Consider the following 16932-nt stretch of genomic DNA (forward strand, 5'->3'; position numbering starts at 1 on the left):
GATGGGGAGAGCCTCTCCTCTATGCGGGAGACTATACAAAAGCTCACATCCGAGCTAGAAGCCGCCAAGGAGAGAGAAAGGCTTAGAGATATGCAGTACTCTGGCATGCAAGCTCAGTACAAGGGCATGCAAGAGCAGATCAAATCTCTCCTAGCTTCTGGAAGTTTTTCGATTCCCCGGTCTCGTGAGTCATCGCAGAGGCTCGCATTTCCCGTGCTCGTTCCTCCCGTCCTCCCCGTGATCGTTCTTCCCATCCTCCACAAATAGCCCATTCTGGATACCGTCATGGTGAAGAAAGTTCATCAGACGGTGATGATAATGATGTACAAAACAATCTTTGAACTTATTAGTTTATACTAGACAAATACAATCGGTTTTCGAATGGTTTTGTAATAACAGTTAACTTATTAGTTTGGTTAGCTTAAAGTATAAAGTTCTACTTTGTTCGTTATAATGTTCTTATTGTGTTGTTGTTGTTGTTGTTGTTGTTGTTGTTGTTGTTGTTGCTTTTTAGTTGTTGTTGCTTGTTGTTGTTGTTGTTGTTGGCATAAAATGCCTATTTAGGAATTTTGGTAAGCTGGCAGGTGGTGTAGCTGCCAAAACAGGCAGTTCCTGCCAACAATATACCAAAAAAGCGACCAACTTTGATCGCCATTTGGTCGCTTCTCTATTAAAAAATAATTTTCTGGAAAATAGCGACCAAGGTTGGTCGCTATATAACCCAGAATTCACAAAAAGCGGCCAACTTTGGTCGCTATTTCCCAGAAAATAAACAATTTCTGGAAATATAGCGACCAAAGTTGGTCGCTAAATACTAAAAAAAAAATTAATTCATGAAGTTAGCGACCAACTTTGGTCGATTATTTTAAAAAAAAAATTAAAAATATTTATAGTATAGCGACCAACTTTGGTCTCTATTTTCCAGATTTTAAAATATAATATTTTTCTTTACAGACCAAAGTTGGTCGCTATTTTATGATTAAAAATAAATTAAAAAAAAACGTAATTTATATAAAGAGACCAACTTTGGTCGCCAAAGTTATATTATTAAAATAATAGAGCGACCAAAGTTGGTTGTTATAGTCAATACCCCGAATATTTGGTCCTTTTACCTTAGAGACCAAAGTTGGTCGCTATTTCGCAACCAACTTTGGTCCCTAAGGTAAAGGGACCAGCAATATAGCGATTAACTTTGGTCCCTAAGGTAAAGGGACCAGCAATATAGCGACCAGGCATGTTTGGTCGCTTTTAGGCCTATAAGCGACCAACTTTGGTCGCTTTTTGTGGTCGCTTTTTACCGAATTTCTAGTAGTGCTAATTGCATATATACGCACATACGCTCGTCGTTTGCTTGAGCCGAAGGTCTTTAGGAAATAGCTTTTTTATCTTCCGGAGTAGGGGTAAGGTCAGTGTACACTCTACCTTTCCCAGACCCCGCTTGTAAGAATTCACTGGGTTGTTGTTGTTGTTGTTGTATAAACCCCGCTTGTAAGAACTCACTGGGTTGTTGTTGTTGTACGCACGTACGCTCGTACACGTGAGTGTGAGTGAATACTTATTACGTACATTACTCCTTACATTTCACTAAGGAACAAATTTACTTTGCACTAGGGGCATGCACTAATTTTAGTTAATTAATCTTAACGTAGGGTTCAATGTAGAGCAATTAAAAAAGTTACGTTCAAGAGTTACTAATATTTTCTAGCTAACGCTCAATTTTTTATTTCCCTTGATCATGCATCCTTGTAAAAAAATATAAATTGTTATACTCTAAATTTGAAACTTCCTTAGATTTTTTATTTAATAACATGCGTTAAACATATGTGAATCAACGCTGTTAAACGATAAAATTTTATGCAAAAATGACAATACTAATTTGGTACATATAATAGGTTTAATATTATTTTTATAACCGTGGTACTGGGGTTGCTTATGGATAAATCGATTAATTTTACAGGGTACCCATTATCTCCTTCCAGCACAGGTTAGGTAACTCTTCCCTTCAAGGCTTAGACAGATGAGACGAAATTACCTATTATTTTTACTTCCGCTAAAATTTGAAACTGAGATTTACGATTCTCAACCGACCACTTCATTGACAACTAGACCATACACTTCACTATCATATGTATGGTTTAAATTCACATTTCCTTGTCAAAAAATGATACAATATTCCAGCAATCTAATAGGTATATTGTACAAGATGCCTTGAAATTTATAGAGACTACAAAACAAGCAAAATACTAAGCTTTTCTTCACCTCCTCCTCTCGGGGGGGGGGGGGGGGAGGCAGGTAGGGGTACGTTTCAATGAGATATTGTAACAACTGTTTGAGCAGCTGGAATTAATGAAAGAAATAAAACTTACCACTATTTTTCCAGTAGACTCCTCCAACCACATAGATCTCTTTTGAGTTTGAGGTCACTGCATTTACTAATTATTGTTCTTATTTTTGTGTTTCAACCAACCGCTTTTCATTGCATTTAATGCAATAATTTGTTGGCAGTGAGTAGTTCTTTATTTAGCTTCTTCCATCTCCTATAATTTTCAGGGGTCCCAATTTGAAAAGGGACAATCAAAATAAGTCATCAAAAGTCATGATATTCTAATTTTCTGTCACTAGCTAGTACAACTCAACTGCCAACCAATAAGGTGTAGAGCCACAGAATCAAACAAGTATAACCAAGATTGACCAAAAAAAAATGACGTGTAACACCTCAGACTTTAGACAGAATCACACATCGGCAACACACAAGAGGAATGCTGGGTATATAAGCTAACAAGCATTAAACCCTAGTGACGCATTTTAAACCCATGAAGGCCTAGGCCCAAAGCGGACAATATCATCAATGGGCTAGGCTGTTAAAGATGGTATCAGAGTCACTCTTGTGTCAACCTTGAGTTTGACGATGGTGGGTCAAAGTTCAACTGAGTTTAGGCAAATCCCGGTTAGGCGGGGCAAACCTCAGTGCTGAGTCTAGACGAATCCCATGCGGTGGGGCAAACCTCAGCGAGGACGCTGAGTCCATAAGAGGGGTTGTATCCCATGCGGTGGGGCAAACCTCAGCAAACTCGCTGAGTCCATAAGAGGGGGGTGTATGTAACACCTCAGACTTTAGACAGAATCCCACATCGGCAAAACACAAGAGGGATGCTGGGTATATAAGCTAACAAGCTCTCTTGTGAAGAGCCAAAAGCTCTTGACGTAGGGAGGTTCGGTCCAGTCTGTTCACCTCAATTTGCGCCCTATTTGAGACTAAAGCAGGCGGGGTGGCGACCTCGTCTTAAGATAAGATATAGGCCTTAAATCCTAATGACGCGTTTTAAACCCGTAAAGGCCTAGGCCCAAAGCGGACAATATCACTAGCGAGTTGGGCTGTTACAGTTTGGAACAAGGACCAAATAGCTAATCCACTATTTGACTTCTAAACTAAGATCCTGAGACAAATTAATTATCCACGCACGAAATATAAGTATTATTGGACAAATATTAGACAACTCATAATATGATCAGACGAGTTATGACGAGTTCAGGAGTTCAGGTAACAATATAAGATGCATTTAAACAAATGAGACCTCCACGATTGTTTCCACTCCTACTTCTAAGAAAGTAGGAAGTCGACAGTAGTACAATGTACCCTTTTCCAAGGCCAAGATCGTCATACTTTGGTGATGCTTTTCCTAGCTAATATTGTCAGTTTGCGTGAGACAATAAAAAATTTGTGGATGCAGCTAATGACAATTAGTTGGCAGATTGACCGTTGAAGTTAAGTGGGTAAGCCAGGTGGAGATGCCACGTAATTGAAGTTCTGATCCTGAGCAACATTAGTGGCGGTGAAACTTTATCCTATTTAATCTAAAAGAATGACGAAACATAATGTATTAGTGTATTATCCAAATTCCAAGCGTAGCTCGTGCTCCATTCGTATTAACAACCGAACTGAAGTCGAACTTCTTCAACTCGCTCAGTAATTTCACATACAGTGCGACAGTTCATGAATTCATAAACGTCAGTGCAAACATTAGAAAATTTAACTTCTATGCACCGACAATGTTCACAGAATCATCTTCTATGACACACATGGATTAGTAACCCACAAAAGATAGTAGGTGACCTGTTACAACCACTAAAACTACACAGTGATCTGTTACAACCAGTAAAACCACACTAATAAGTATACACTATAAGTTCATAATTATATTGGAAGGAATGGTTACAGAACAAAATAATCGGTGGTTGAAACTACACCAGTGACTGATTTGTACCATGATATAGCTAACGTTGCTGGACCGCATTACAAGTTTTGTCACAGATACTAACAGTAACCTAATGACAATTACGCTGACAACATTATTAGAACAACCAAACAGCAACTACCTATAGGTCAGAGTAGCAGTTTCTAAGCAAGCAATTTCCATATAGGACAAACAGCAGACATTAAATAATAAGAACCCAGTTAAGATAAAGAAATCAATGAACTAATTACTAACCGAAAATTTACAGCAATATTACACATGGGGCAAAACAAAAGTACCTAAAGAAAACAAAATCAATTATTAAACCAGAAAGGAAGGAGGCCTGAAAAGAATTGAGGGCAATGATGCTTCTGCAGTCGAGAATGTTTTCAAAACACAGAAGACTGCTCAGTAAAGAGAATTGTAGGTGTAACAGGTTGCAACAATGGAAGCTACACAAATCAAAAGGGAAGGAAGAAGAGTAACATTCAAGAGCCTACTCTGTCCCAAATACCCAGCAAGGGTTATGGTTGCATCTGCAATCACCCGAGCAATTGTGCCAGCTTCTGTTGACAAGAGACCCCCATTGTAGGTTCCACGAGAAAGCCTGGATGACATGACTCGAGAGAGAAGTGATAAATTCACACCTATATTCATCAGCGAAATTAGAGTGATTTAGAATGCAAGCAGTAAAAGAAGCAACCGAAAAAACAAAATAAATAAAGAACACAGTTATCATCAACAAGATTAGTATCTGTCCAAGTTTGTTGTGCTAAAGACTTTGGCTTAACCAATTCGAGACTGGTTAAGAAAGCTAAATTCAGCAGGATTAGGCTTATCATCCCAGGATCACATCATGAAAGGTAATGGAAGGAAAAAGACCAGCACCTTTTTTTCCATCAATTACTCCCTGTGTGTCTGTCACTTCCAATTGATAGTCCTATTTCTATTATAAGAAATGTGGTCTTAACCTACTTTAAAAGAGCACCCATGGTCAGAAAGAGACCTCAAAAATCAATTTTCTAGGAGTACATTCTTTTAGGAGTAAGCAAATATAAACAGTCATACGTCACTCAGTAACGGATCCATATATCCAAGATATGCTGCGGTAAACCTAGTTTCTGAAATCAAGGAGTTTAGTTTGTGAATGTAGACAAGCTTGTCAAGTGAGTTTAAAAACATCATCTTTGAATTAGTTCACGTAGAAGGGAAAAGGAAAGCTACTGATATAAATATTGAGAGAACCTAGAATATTATGAGGCCACTCTACCACTAGCCACCCAGATGCAACATACCATCCATCTATGGTCTGAAAACATCTTCGACCACAGATATATGCGTTAGATATGGGCATGGTGCCCCTCGCAGCAGCAATCATATAATGCTAAACTAGCAGCGGTACCATGCAAAGCTGGCTATTTGGAACCTACAGTATTTCCTTTTGCCTGAATTTTTCTTCGCTTGAGCAGAGCTACTAACCTATTGCTTTGTCATATTGATAGGTTCAGATGAGAAGTAAGTTTCTTAAAGGGGAAAAAGAATCGGACAGAGAGGCCTTACCTTCTAATACTTCAGCAGCTACAAACATTATGAGCCCGGAAATAACATATTGTGGAACAGAATATGAGATCACAACTTGAAAGCTCCCAAGTATACCAAGAAAAACCATGATTTCAGATGCCAACAAAATTTGCCTGAAAACAGAAGAAATCTATCATCAAATTCTGATAGCAAAAGGTTCAACACGATAGTAGCGAATTATCACATGCTTGATCTTGAATCGATTATTCTGCTTTTTGGTAATTAGATGCATCAATTTTCAAGAACTGAATCGAAGTTTTAGTAGCACGGCATTATACATGGATTGATTAGCAGAAGACATGAAGTTTAGAAGCAGAGCCACAACAAATAGCTATCTGTGCATGAGCATACAGAGCACAAGGAATTCAATGCACTAGTAAACATGAAGGCCAAAAGAGAAACTAATGCACTTACGAATCCCTCTGATAATAGTAAATACTACAGACAGACAGCCTTCTTATGCAAGTGAAGGAAAGTTATTCTATTCTCATTGTAATATCCATCAATATGAGCAACAAAACTTCATATACAGGAAAACTTTAGAAAATTTAGCTCCCTGTCCAAAAAGTAAGCATCCAAAGCATGTTCTTGTGCAAAAGAAGATACCTGTCTTCGAACATGTTACTTATGTAGCTCCCAACAACAACATTTATCGGAAGTACCGTGAGGCCAAGACACGCAAGAAAAATTGCCACGGTTCCAGTTGACCAGCCAAAGTAATATGACGTAACGACACTGGATTCTGAAAGTAAAATCTCCATTGCATATTTCAGCATAAAGTAGATTAGTAATTGAACCTGGAAAGATGAAAGAGTCGTGTCACTGGCCATTTAAATATAAATCTTTCTTAAAGCATAATCAAGTTATATTATGCTTCTTTTTTTCATATGCATACAGAGAGTGATCCATCTTTCATTTTTCCTCTCCTTTGCTTTGTTTCTTTTTCTCTTGAGTACTGTGAGAAGGCAATGCCTAATTAGACAAAAAGTTATCTGCACTTCCACATCTGTACCTGACCCCAGCAGCACCAAAAGAGCTCAAATTTATGTGCTTTGATTTATACTGTACACATCCCTCCAAAAACATGAATTCCCATTAAAATTTGCTTCTTAGCACTATGTGTTTAATACGAAGTGGAAATGTACATGCATAATGAGATAATAGTAGTAGGACCTCTGGCCTGTTAGGTCACCAATGCCAACAGATGCTTAACTACTTGCAAAGCTCTGATTTTGATGGAAATTACTTGGAGTATCAAGCAGGGGCGGCTCAACGGATCTTGTGGCCTTCTAAGGCGAAACCATATTGAGAGGCCCTTAAATTTATTTTATAAAATTACAATAACAATAAAATTTGCTTTCGAAACAATAAATTAATCATTTAAGATAAATAAATAAAAAAAGCGAATTTAAAAAAAATGGAAGAAAAGCACAAAGAATAAAGTGGATTATCGGTTGTTGAGGTCTACAACTCAAAGTGAAAATTTTGATTTGGCTATCATCCCAATCAAGAATATAAACATACATATCGTAATAGCTTAAGTTTTGAGCATTGACACTGTCAAAAATATTTACTCCTTCTTATCAGTTTAAACAATAATTGTAGTTCATTCTATTAATTAGTACCTATGTTGCTCGGACTCTCCAAAAGTGCTGCCGCACCCGTGTCGGATCCTCCAAAAATGCACTAAATTCGAAGGATCCGACACACACCCAACAATACTTTTGAAGAGTCCGAGCAACATAGATTAGTACTTATTGGTGAATATCTAAAATGAATTATAAATAACCTAATATAATATGTTGAATTACACTAAAAAAACCGGTACATGAATGCTTTTGTGTTCATGCAGTTTCAGAGAAAATTGTAAAACAAAATTCATTATATTGTCAACGTATATTACTTAATTCCTATATAATAAAGATAAATTAAAATAGAATAGTGAAACAAATATACTAATTAATGAGTGAGAAAATTATCACAGTTTATGAACTTATTTGTATAAAATAACCTCAATCAAATAACAAAAAATATACGGTAACACTTTTCTTTATTATAATTATTTATATAAATTATATAGTATATAATAATAATAATAATAATAATAATAATAATAATAATAATAATATTAAAAGTTTAAAATAAATTCCTTCAAATTTTGGGGGCGTAAGGCAATGGCCTTAGTGACCTAGCCTTTAGAGCCGCCCATGGTATCAAGACACTGGTCCTCATTAGTTGTGTGTTGCTTTCTAGTAAGGTAAGCTTATGTACTACACCATTACTTTCAATAAGCAAACCACCATTGTTAACTTCCACCAATATTATAGGAATACTATGATAAGCAACAGTTCATGTCCTACTTACCCTGTCCTTTTTCTTTGACGTCATTATCCATCTCGTTAAAGAGAGGAAGAATTTTCGAAGTCCAAGCAACATAAGGAAGCAAGGTGTAGGAAACACACACCATGGCTGGACTTCCATGGGACAAATAGCCATTAAGCATGGATGCGAGTAATATCATTGGCCCATTTCTCAATAGACTCTACTCACATGTTGATAATACAAACAACAAGGTCAGAGTTGACAACTTACCTTCACAGAAGGAGTAAGTAATCTGTATGCTTCTGCTATAGAGTTCGCCGGCTTACGAGACTCCTCAGGAGCTTCTTCACTCCCATCATATTCTTGGTCATTCTCATCATCTTGTTGATTCTCTTCCGCTTTTAAGAGCAACGGTTGCGTAACGCCCTTCTCAAGGGCATCATTTTCTACTGGTATAAAATAAGGATCAGCATCAGACTGTATTTAGATAAACACTCCACCTCTTCCATTTTGTATGACATGAACTTTTTCTTCTGGGTGGTTTAAAATAATGTGATGCACTTGCACAAAGAATAAAACACATCTATAAGTTTTAAAATCATAATATGATGTTTCTTGTTACACCAACTTCATTCACATACTCCCAATTTCTAGTTCAGCATTCTGATGGTAGAAATTTAGTAAGTCAAATGAGCTTCTTAATTTCCATTCAGTGTTAAACTATTACACATAAAAGTATAAGTTAGTGCACCTTAATATATACTAAAGAGCATTTGCGCGAGGTTCCATTAAAGAGTTGAGTGCGGAATTTCTCATTTCCCACTTTGGGACTTTAAAAACAGAAGTTGGAGAAGTACATATAACTACGCCGTACCCCTATGTCTCTGATTCAATCTTATTGTATTTTGGATGTTCTTGCAGTAAATATGGTATTTGTAAATGTTAAAGACAATGTCTACTTATGTAATAGAACTTCTACTATTATCCCTTCGTTAATCTTTCTGAACATAATACGGCATCAAAAGAAATAGTTTTTCAATCTTTTTTCTACTTCTCAAGTGGACTAATTTATACTCTGCATTTCCCTCTCTCAGCATTGCGTAAAAGACACAATCTACTCTCATCCTAAACTTTATGGTTTATCAAGCTACAACAGTTAAAAAACTTTGATGTACGTGGCTAAATAACAATGTGAGGTCTACACAAATAGAAAAGTTGGGCCCAAAAAGTGGTCTTATTGGCTGGGTCCATGCAGCCACAAGCTAATGACACAATAAAAAGACAATGAATTTAGCACCTCGACAAGTGATTATCAATGCAACAGGATTTTCAGATAGATATTCATTCAACCTGGACGACATTAACCCATCCCAAGAGCATTATATATTTGTACACTTCATCTCACCATAACCTACAAGGAAGCTATTTCAATAATGGCATTGCTGTAAACGTCTTGCACCATGTTTGGAGTTTAACTGATACCAGTCCAGTTAAAGCATAGAGCATGGAGGGAAAAGGAAAGTGGACATGTGCTAATTAATGCTATATACCCATACCATGCAACAAAAAGTTCAACGTACCACTATTAGATTCTTGAGGACCATTGTTCACTTCTGTCTCATTAGCAGGTTCTCTAAATGAGATCCACAGCCATATCAAATAGATTAACCATGCAAAAGCCATGAGCCAACCAGGCAAAGTATCTTGATTGAAGGTCAACTTGTAAATCTTAAAATTAGTTTGGAGTAACCCAGCAAGTGCAGGACCACATGCCATTCCAAGAGCGCTAGCACTGACAAATCCTGCTGACGCCTGCATCCGGATTCTAAGGGGCACGCAGTCACTGATGTAACGTCGGTTCACTGCTCTGGCAGAACCCAAACTGCAAATCAAAGACACAAAAGGGGAAAGCACCTTCCTGTCAACTTAATATTCAGGTGCAAGTTATCATTTCAACATCAGAATGAACCTCAACAAAACAGAAGTAGGAATGAAATGAATGTGGTATGAAGATGAGCAAGCAAATGGTTTACTGACTTCAACTAATATCATTCATTTGACTTCTTTACTCGTGATCTCGATATTCCAGACTGAAGGTGGTTGTTTACCTGGTCCCCGAAGTAATGTTTTATTTCCAACGACACGCAAGAATCAACTGATTAGCCTAGCTTGCAATATATAATTCTATGCTGTTTAATTATTAAACATGCAAATTTGTTTAAAGTCCGTATCACACTCCAAAATCAATTCAGCAAAATCCTCATCTTTGGTATCACTGAAGATTATCTGTCTAAAAGGTATTAAATTCTTCTCTATACACCCTACCATCACCCCTAAAATATAGCAAAGAAATATCTAAAATACTTATCATAGATATCCATGTGCGTGCAACACATGCACAGATGCACACATTTGGGAAGAGAGAGAGAGAGAGAGAAAGAGACCTACCCACAACATAATCGACCAATAAGGAGAACTGGTATCGAATTGAGATCATAAGCCAATGCATACATGACATTCCCCACAAAGAGAGCTATACTGCTAAATACCAGAGGTCTGAAATAAGATCTGTTTGACCAAGCACTAAAATACACAGAGGAAAAGATCTGTGCAACAGCCATGGCTCCAATCACAATCCCACAAACTGTTGCAGCAGCACCAAGGCTCATAGAATAATTATCTGCTGTTGGAACAATAATATATGTATTGACCATATAAAGGAAGGTATTTGCCAAGTTCAAGAGAAGTGACATAAAATGGTATCTCTGATCATCAACTTGTTCCTCAACGGGAGTAGGGAACTCTTCTTGCATGATAAGTGCATGTTGGGCCAAAAAGTTAAGGAAGTTTGTTGAATGGCTTAATCTATCAACAGCTGCTTTCATTGAGTCAACAACAGAATCCTGCAAAACAATTTAATGCCATATAAGAAAACAGAAGAGGAAGTCTCGAAATTATTCGATATCAAGAAACTGTGATGCACAAAGGATTATGAAATCAGCACAAGACAAAAAGATTTTAGGATGTAGAGAACAACCTGGAGTGGAAGAGAAGGCTGGTCATAAATTGACAAGTAGCTTCCTTGACGGTCCTGAAGGTCTGCAAGATTACGAGATATTGCACCAACAACTGCCCCTAGTCCCTGCAATCACCATTCATGATCAGTGAAGCCCACTTTGACCTATTGTCATTTGTCAGTGAGATTTTGCTCTTGGACAAGTCTATCAAATTTCTGAAGGAAATTCACTTTTCTCATCACAAATCAGAAGGTTCGATATTTCTCTGTGTCTAACTCTTTTTTCGTACTTCTCATTAAAAATGCCAACTAGACAGAGTAAACCAATAGTAGTGTAGTAGTCAAAGAAGTAATTGATGCTATAGAAGCAACAGTCTTGTTATTACTAGTAGAAGAAGATGAAAAGAATGCAGTAGCTAATTGAGTTTAGCATATTACCACATGCTTGAAAACTTGCTGAAGTTGGGAATAAGGATGATTAGCCCGAGTTTTGACATAATAATCAGTGAATTTATACCCAAAACGTTTGTCAAACTTCTTGAGAATCTTCCGCAGCCCAATGGCATTTATTTCAACGAAAAAGAGAAGCTTCAGAAGATCACGTCCAACATCTCTATAAGCTTCTCGTAGCTCAGTTATTTTGGATATATCAGGCTGCTCTTGAAGAGAATCTTGCTGCTTATTAAGTTCAGTAATCCTGCTTGCCAGCACTCCTTGTTGATCCAACAAAAACAGAACAATTCTTTCAATCTGCAAGATGAAGAAAATTACACAGGTTTTCACTTTTTTCCTACTTAAGTATAGATGAGTGTGACAGAATGTTTCTTCCCTATAAGGAACATCCTTTTAACCAAACAATACATGAATAAGGTATTAGCACATAGACAAAATTAGGCTAATTCCTGAAGACCACCTTTGACAGTTGACCTATCCAAAACCCTGTTTGGAATACAAAAAGAGAGAGAGAGAGAGAGAGATGACGCAATACACAGAAGAAAGAAATAAACATGGAAGAAGAAGGCATGGATAGAATCATCACTGCCTCCTAGGAAGAGGAGATTAAAAACAAATGAGGGTTCTATAACATGCTAATTTTTGAGAGACTGAATAATACCTTACTAAGAAACTTGGCAAATAGTCAGTACTTTGGAGAACGGCTACCTGTTTTTTCGGTGCCACATACTTGCAGCTATTACTTACCGGTTTCAAGTTGAAGTAGGAATAGATATCACTTCAAGAAAGATCATCACACTTTTTTAAAGAATAACAAGGAATGTACTGGCGAGCCTCATAACTTACTCTTAACAATAAAAACTGTTAGGAAAATATCTGACAGTAAAGATCAACAAACCAACTCTATCATGATTTAGCTGATATGCACGTAAAGGATGCTAGTGCACAATCGTCATTTTCTTACCTGATTGTCCAGCATCCGTGAGAAATCCTTAAGAACATGTCGACGATCTAGTGCTCCAGCTTTGATTTGGTTACCATACTGCTTAACCTTTTTCTTCATTAATTTGTAGTTGATGTAATATCTGGAAAGTCCAAAATAAAGCTCTTCAAGTATACAAAAAACAATCAATTCTGACAACACACTCAAAATATGTCTGCGGATTCAAATAAAAGCTAGTTTCCTTGTTTCCATTCCTTTAACAGGTAGGATCTAATATATCTCTTTGCTTAACTATTTTCTTTACGTCTCCACATAAGTTTGCCATGTCTATTTTATTATCACAAAGCAATGTGTTTACTTAACCCTTACACAAGCGTACTAGTCGTTGTTCTGCAATTTAACTGTTATTTCTTTCCTCTTAACAGAGCTTGTGCTCAACTGTTATACAGCAGATATTACCGTTTCTCTAGATGTCACTCGTTTAAACTGTGTATAAGCACTGGAAAAATAAAAATGATACTCTCAAATGTAGCAAGGTTGAAAGCATTTAACATGCTTCCATGGAAATTATCCTCCGTAGTCAAACATAAACCAGTGAAAGATAATGCATGGTCTAGTTTCCAGCAAGTTTAAATGAAAGAAAGTATACAACAACTAGGACTATAACGGAATATTCTGCATACCCTTGCCATTCTTGGACCTGTCTGTCCTTCAACTTCTTCCCAAAAGCAACCATGTTTCACTGTACAACCAAAATGAAAAGGACATTAGAGAAACATTAAAAAAATAAGCAGAACTCCAAACAATGAAAAACTGTTTTTCATATACTACAGAGCTAGAACTGTTGGTTGACGGAAATTACACAAATCCTATTTCAATCTATCACAATACATACTGAATGCTGATAACCAAGAAGCGCTGCCTAGTTTTGCTATAGTTTTGGAGAATGAAATATTCTTTTATGCACAATAGATGTGCATCACTAAACCATAGTTTAATAGCATGGAGGTACCGACTGTGGGTTGATATCTCATAACATGCTCATAAAAACTTGAGAAACAAAGACAAATTCAGAGGAAAAGAAATTTATTATTCAAGTTTGAGGCCACTCATTGTCCATAGTGGTCGAAGATAAGTTGCACATCTTCTCTTTTAGTTTTAATTAATAATTTAAAAAACACATCCTCTTCAGAATATCCCCTAATTATATTAAGTGACTGGTCATACCATTTCAGACCAGTAAAGAGCTTGAATTTGTTTAGCAAATACCAAATTTGAATAGCATGATAATGACCATGTCCAATTCCAACATCGCATAAAAACACACATTCCTACACACTACACAGTTACACATCTTAACTACTCGTCAGCACAACAACTGCTTTGCCAATTATTAGAAAAAACATTTAGAAATACGATAAAAGTCAAGACAAAACAAAGATCACACGCAATAACACTGAATATTCACATCAAAAAAATAAAAAGATTAAAATAAAAACAGAAGCTCACGCAACAAAAATGAATAGCAGTACACAACGTCCGAATTGACAGATATTTCAATATTTAAGCCGCTCTCGTCAAAATTCAGAAAAGAAAAAAATAACAGGGCATGCAAAATTTGACAAAAAAACATCCAAAAATTCAGCAACAAACACAGCCTCAAAGAGAAATTGCATTAGGTTGACAGAATCCCAAATCAACTCACTCTAACACATGCATAAACATACATATACCGTAATTAACATGTTTTTGTTTTGATTTAATTATTTATTTAATTTGCTTGAGTTTTGAAAGGATTTTCGCGCATTACCTGAAGAAGAGGAGTGTGCAATTTGCAGTAAAGCTCTTAGATGAGCACCAACAAACACGTGAAAAAGCTCAAGCTAGAGAGAGAGCTATGTTAAATCTCGACGAGATTTCGTAAAGAGCTTAGCTTATTCGGAATCCGAAGAGATTTACACAAAATTCGGATCTCTATTCAACAAAAAAAAAAAGGATATTCCAATATTCGAAATACTCTTTATCTTTCAGATTCCTTTTTTCGATTTTTTTCAAACCATATAGTTACAAGAATTCTATTTGTTGTGTGTGCGCGCGCGACTATATACGGAACAAATGAAACAGGGAAGGGATGGGATGGGATGATGATTGAAGCAGGAGGTGGTGAAAGAGAGAGTGTATGGCTGGTAAAATGACTCAGCACATAAGATCTCCTCCTCTTCTTCTTTTTTTCTTTTTTCTTTTTTCTTTTTTATTATTTTGCCTAAGGAAATTTGCTGAATGTTTTTGAAAATTTAAAATTTGGTATTTAGGAGGAGTTTGGATATAAAAAGTTCGAAAACCAAAGCCGGCTTGTGCCTTAGGCCCCAAAATTTGGGGTTCATTTTTTAGAAATAACAGATTTATATGTAATTTAAAATAATAATATTTATTACTTTTAATACAAAAGAACACTTTTTATACCAAAAGAAAGAATTTTTTTTTAAATACGTAAATAAAGTAATCGTTTGACTTACTTATAAATAGGGGATGTGAATACTTCTTCTAACGTCTGAATTTAAGTTGACGTTTTTCTGAACTAAAATTGTTAACATAAGATAATATACTCTAAGCGATATACTCAGTCAAATAAAAAACTTGATTCTTTTTCAAATGCTTATATTACCTAAGACCAACAATATCTTAAAACAAATTTAATGTGTTGGCTAAATTATCAATTGAAAAGGAATTATTAGAAGAAAATAATTACAAAAAAATTATTAATAATTTTGCATCTCAAAAATCTAGAAGAATAGACTTCAAATAAAAATACATTATAATCTTTTTTTTTTAAAAAATTATGCCTCACATTAAACATTGACTTTAGGACACATATGTGTTGAGCCGCCCCTGTAGAAAAAAACTTCTCTACCTTCTTAAGGTTGGTGTAAGGTATGCAATACATATTATCTTTTCCATACCCTATTTGTTAGATTACACTAGGTCGTTTGTTGGACGTAAAAATATAAAGGGTAGGCCGGTATACTAAGTTATCGCTATGCACCGGGCTTAGGGAAGGATCGAACCACAAGGGTTTATTGTACGCAGTCCTAGACTGTATTTCTGCAAGAGACTGTCTCTATGACTCGAAACTGTAACCTCCTGATCACATGACAGCAACTTTACCAGTTACGTCAAGGCTCCCTTCAGATATACTTAGAAATATGAAATTTGAAAAAAAAGTAGTTTTGAAGTTAAATTAAAAAATATATTTAAAAATAAAATTGTATTTGAATATGCATCTTATAATAATGTAATCAGTTTCAAATTTCACGATTTCAATGTTATTAAAATCCTTCCTTTTGTGATTATATGGCATACTATCAATATATTTTTCTTTTTTTTTACAAAATTATAGTTAAAATCAAGAATTCACTGGGTTTTTTTTTTATTTTACAAATATCAACTATCACATTTCCAAATTTTCTTTTCTTTCCATAAAACTTCATAAATCTTGAAGGTCAACTAATATTTTTTTGAGTAAATGTAATTTGGAGAAGAAAAGTTGACCCATTATTCAGTAATTTGTCGCCACTTGTTTTAACTTTGTTCGGCTCCTTGAAAATAAAAATATTTTCTTATGGTTGGGATTTGGGAAATACATAAAGTAGCAAATCTTACGTATGTAATTGGACTTTTCGATTGCATGTTATGTGTTCAGGAGTCGTAGATCTGCGGCTGTGTTCTTTCCTTACTAGTCTAATACTACCTTATTTTATATTTGGTGAAGAAAATGATTAAGTTGGGGCACACAAATCTATCAACGTGACAAAAAAACAAAACTTAAATTATATAATTAGAGCCCGTTTGGGCATAAGAAATTTTTTCCTTTTTTGGGAAAAATTTTCACTTTTTTTCGAATCAGCGTTTCATAAAATTTTCAATTTCACTTGAAGATACATTTTAGAAATTTTTAAAAATTTGAAAAACTCCAAAAGCTGTTTTCAAAATTTTCACTCTGATCACTCACAAATTTCAAAAATAACCGAAAATTATAATAATGTCCAAACACAACTCTCACTTTTTTTTGGAATTTTACAATTCTTATGTCCAAACGCCCACTTAGTGCCTTTCTTTTTGTTATCTTTTCACTATTTTGTTTGGTATATTGAGAAATACTAAATTACCTCAAAAGATATATTCATGACAAGAGCAAAAAACCTCATATCCTTTGATCGTTCCTTATCATACTAACAAATTTAATCTTGTTTGTGACCTTTGTTTGCTAGAAAGTCTGCATATTTATTTGCGTCTCTTCGTATTAAAGACGGAGCTAGAATTTCAACTTTATGTGTTCTAAATTTTAGAATAACGACTTTCGGTCTATTAATTGAATTTTAAAT

General features: G+C 35.6%; 1 protein-coding gene across 2 annotated transcripts; it reads right to left on the reverse strand.

Annotated features, from left to right (window-relative positions):
• Window positions 1-4456: 4456 nt before the first annotated feature.
• LOC109212511 (SPX domain-containing membrane protein At4g22990-like) lies at window positions 4457-14747 on the reverse strand. Of its 2 annotated transcripts, none has more exons than XM_019376160.1 (11): window positions 14361-14747; window positions 13234-13292; window positions 12572-12692; window positions 11593-11904; window positions 11176-11280; window positions 10587-11041; window positions 9719-10020; window positions 8409-8584; window positions 6423-6613; window positions 5796-5929; window positions 4457-4882 (listed from the first exon to the last, which is right to left on the reverse strand). In XM_019376160.1, exons 2-11 carry the CDS (start codon window positions 13284-13286, stop codon window positions 4644-4646), a joined length of 2088 nt encoding a protein of 695 aa, XP_019231705.1. In that variant the 5' UTR covers window positions 13287-13292; window positions 14361-14747; the 3' UTR covers window positions 4457-4643. The 2 variants fall into 2 exon arrangements, with proteins under 2 accessions (XP_019231705.1, XP_019231704.1); XM_019376159.1 differs by having other exon boundaries at window positions 8409-8587.
• Between the last annotated feature and the right edge of the window lie 2185 nt (window positions 14748-16932).

This window comes from Nicotiana attenuata, unplaced genomic scaffold (genome assembly GCF_001879085.1).
Source record: "Nicotiana attenuata strain UT unplaced genomic scaffold, NIATTr2, whole genome shotgun sequence".
Lineage (NCBI taxonomy): Eukaryota > Viridiplantae > Streptophyta > Magnoliopsida > Solanales > Solanaceae > Nicotiana > Nicotiana attenuata.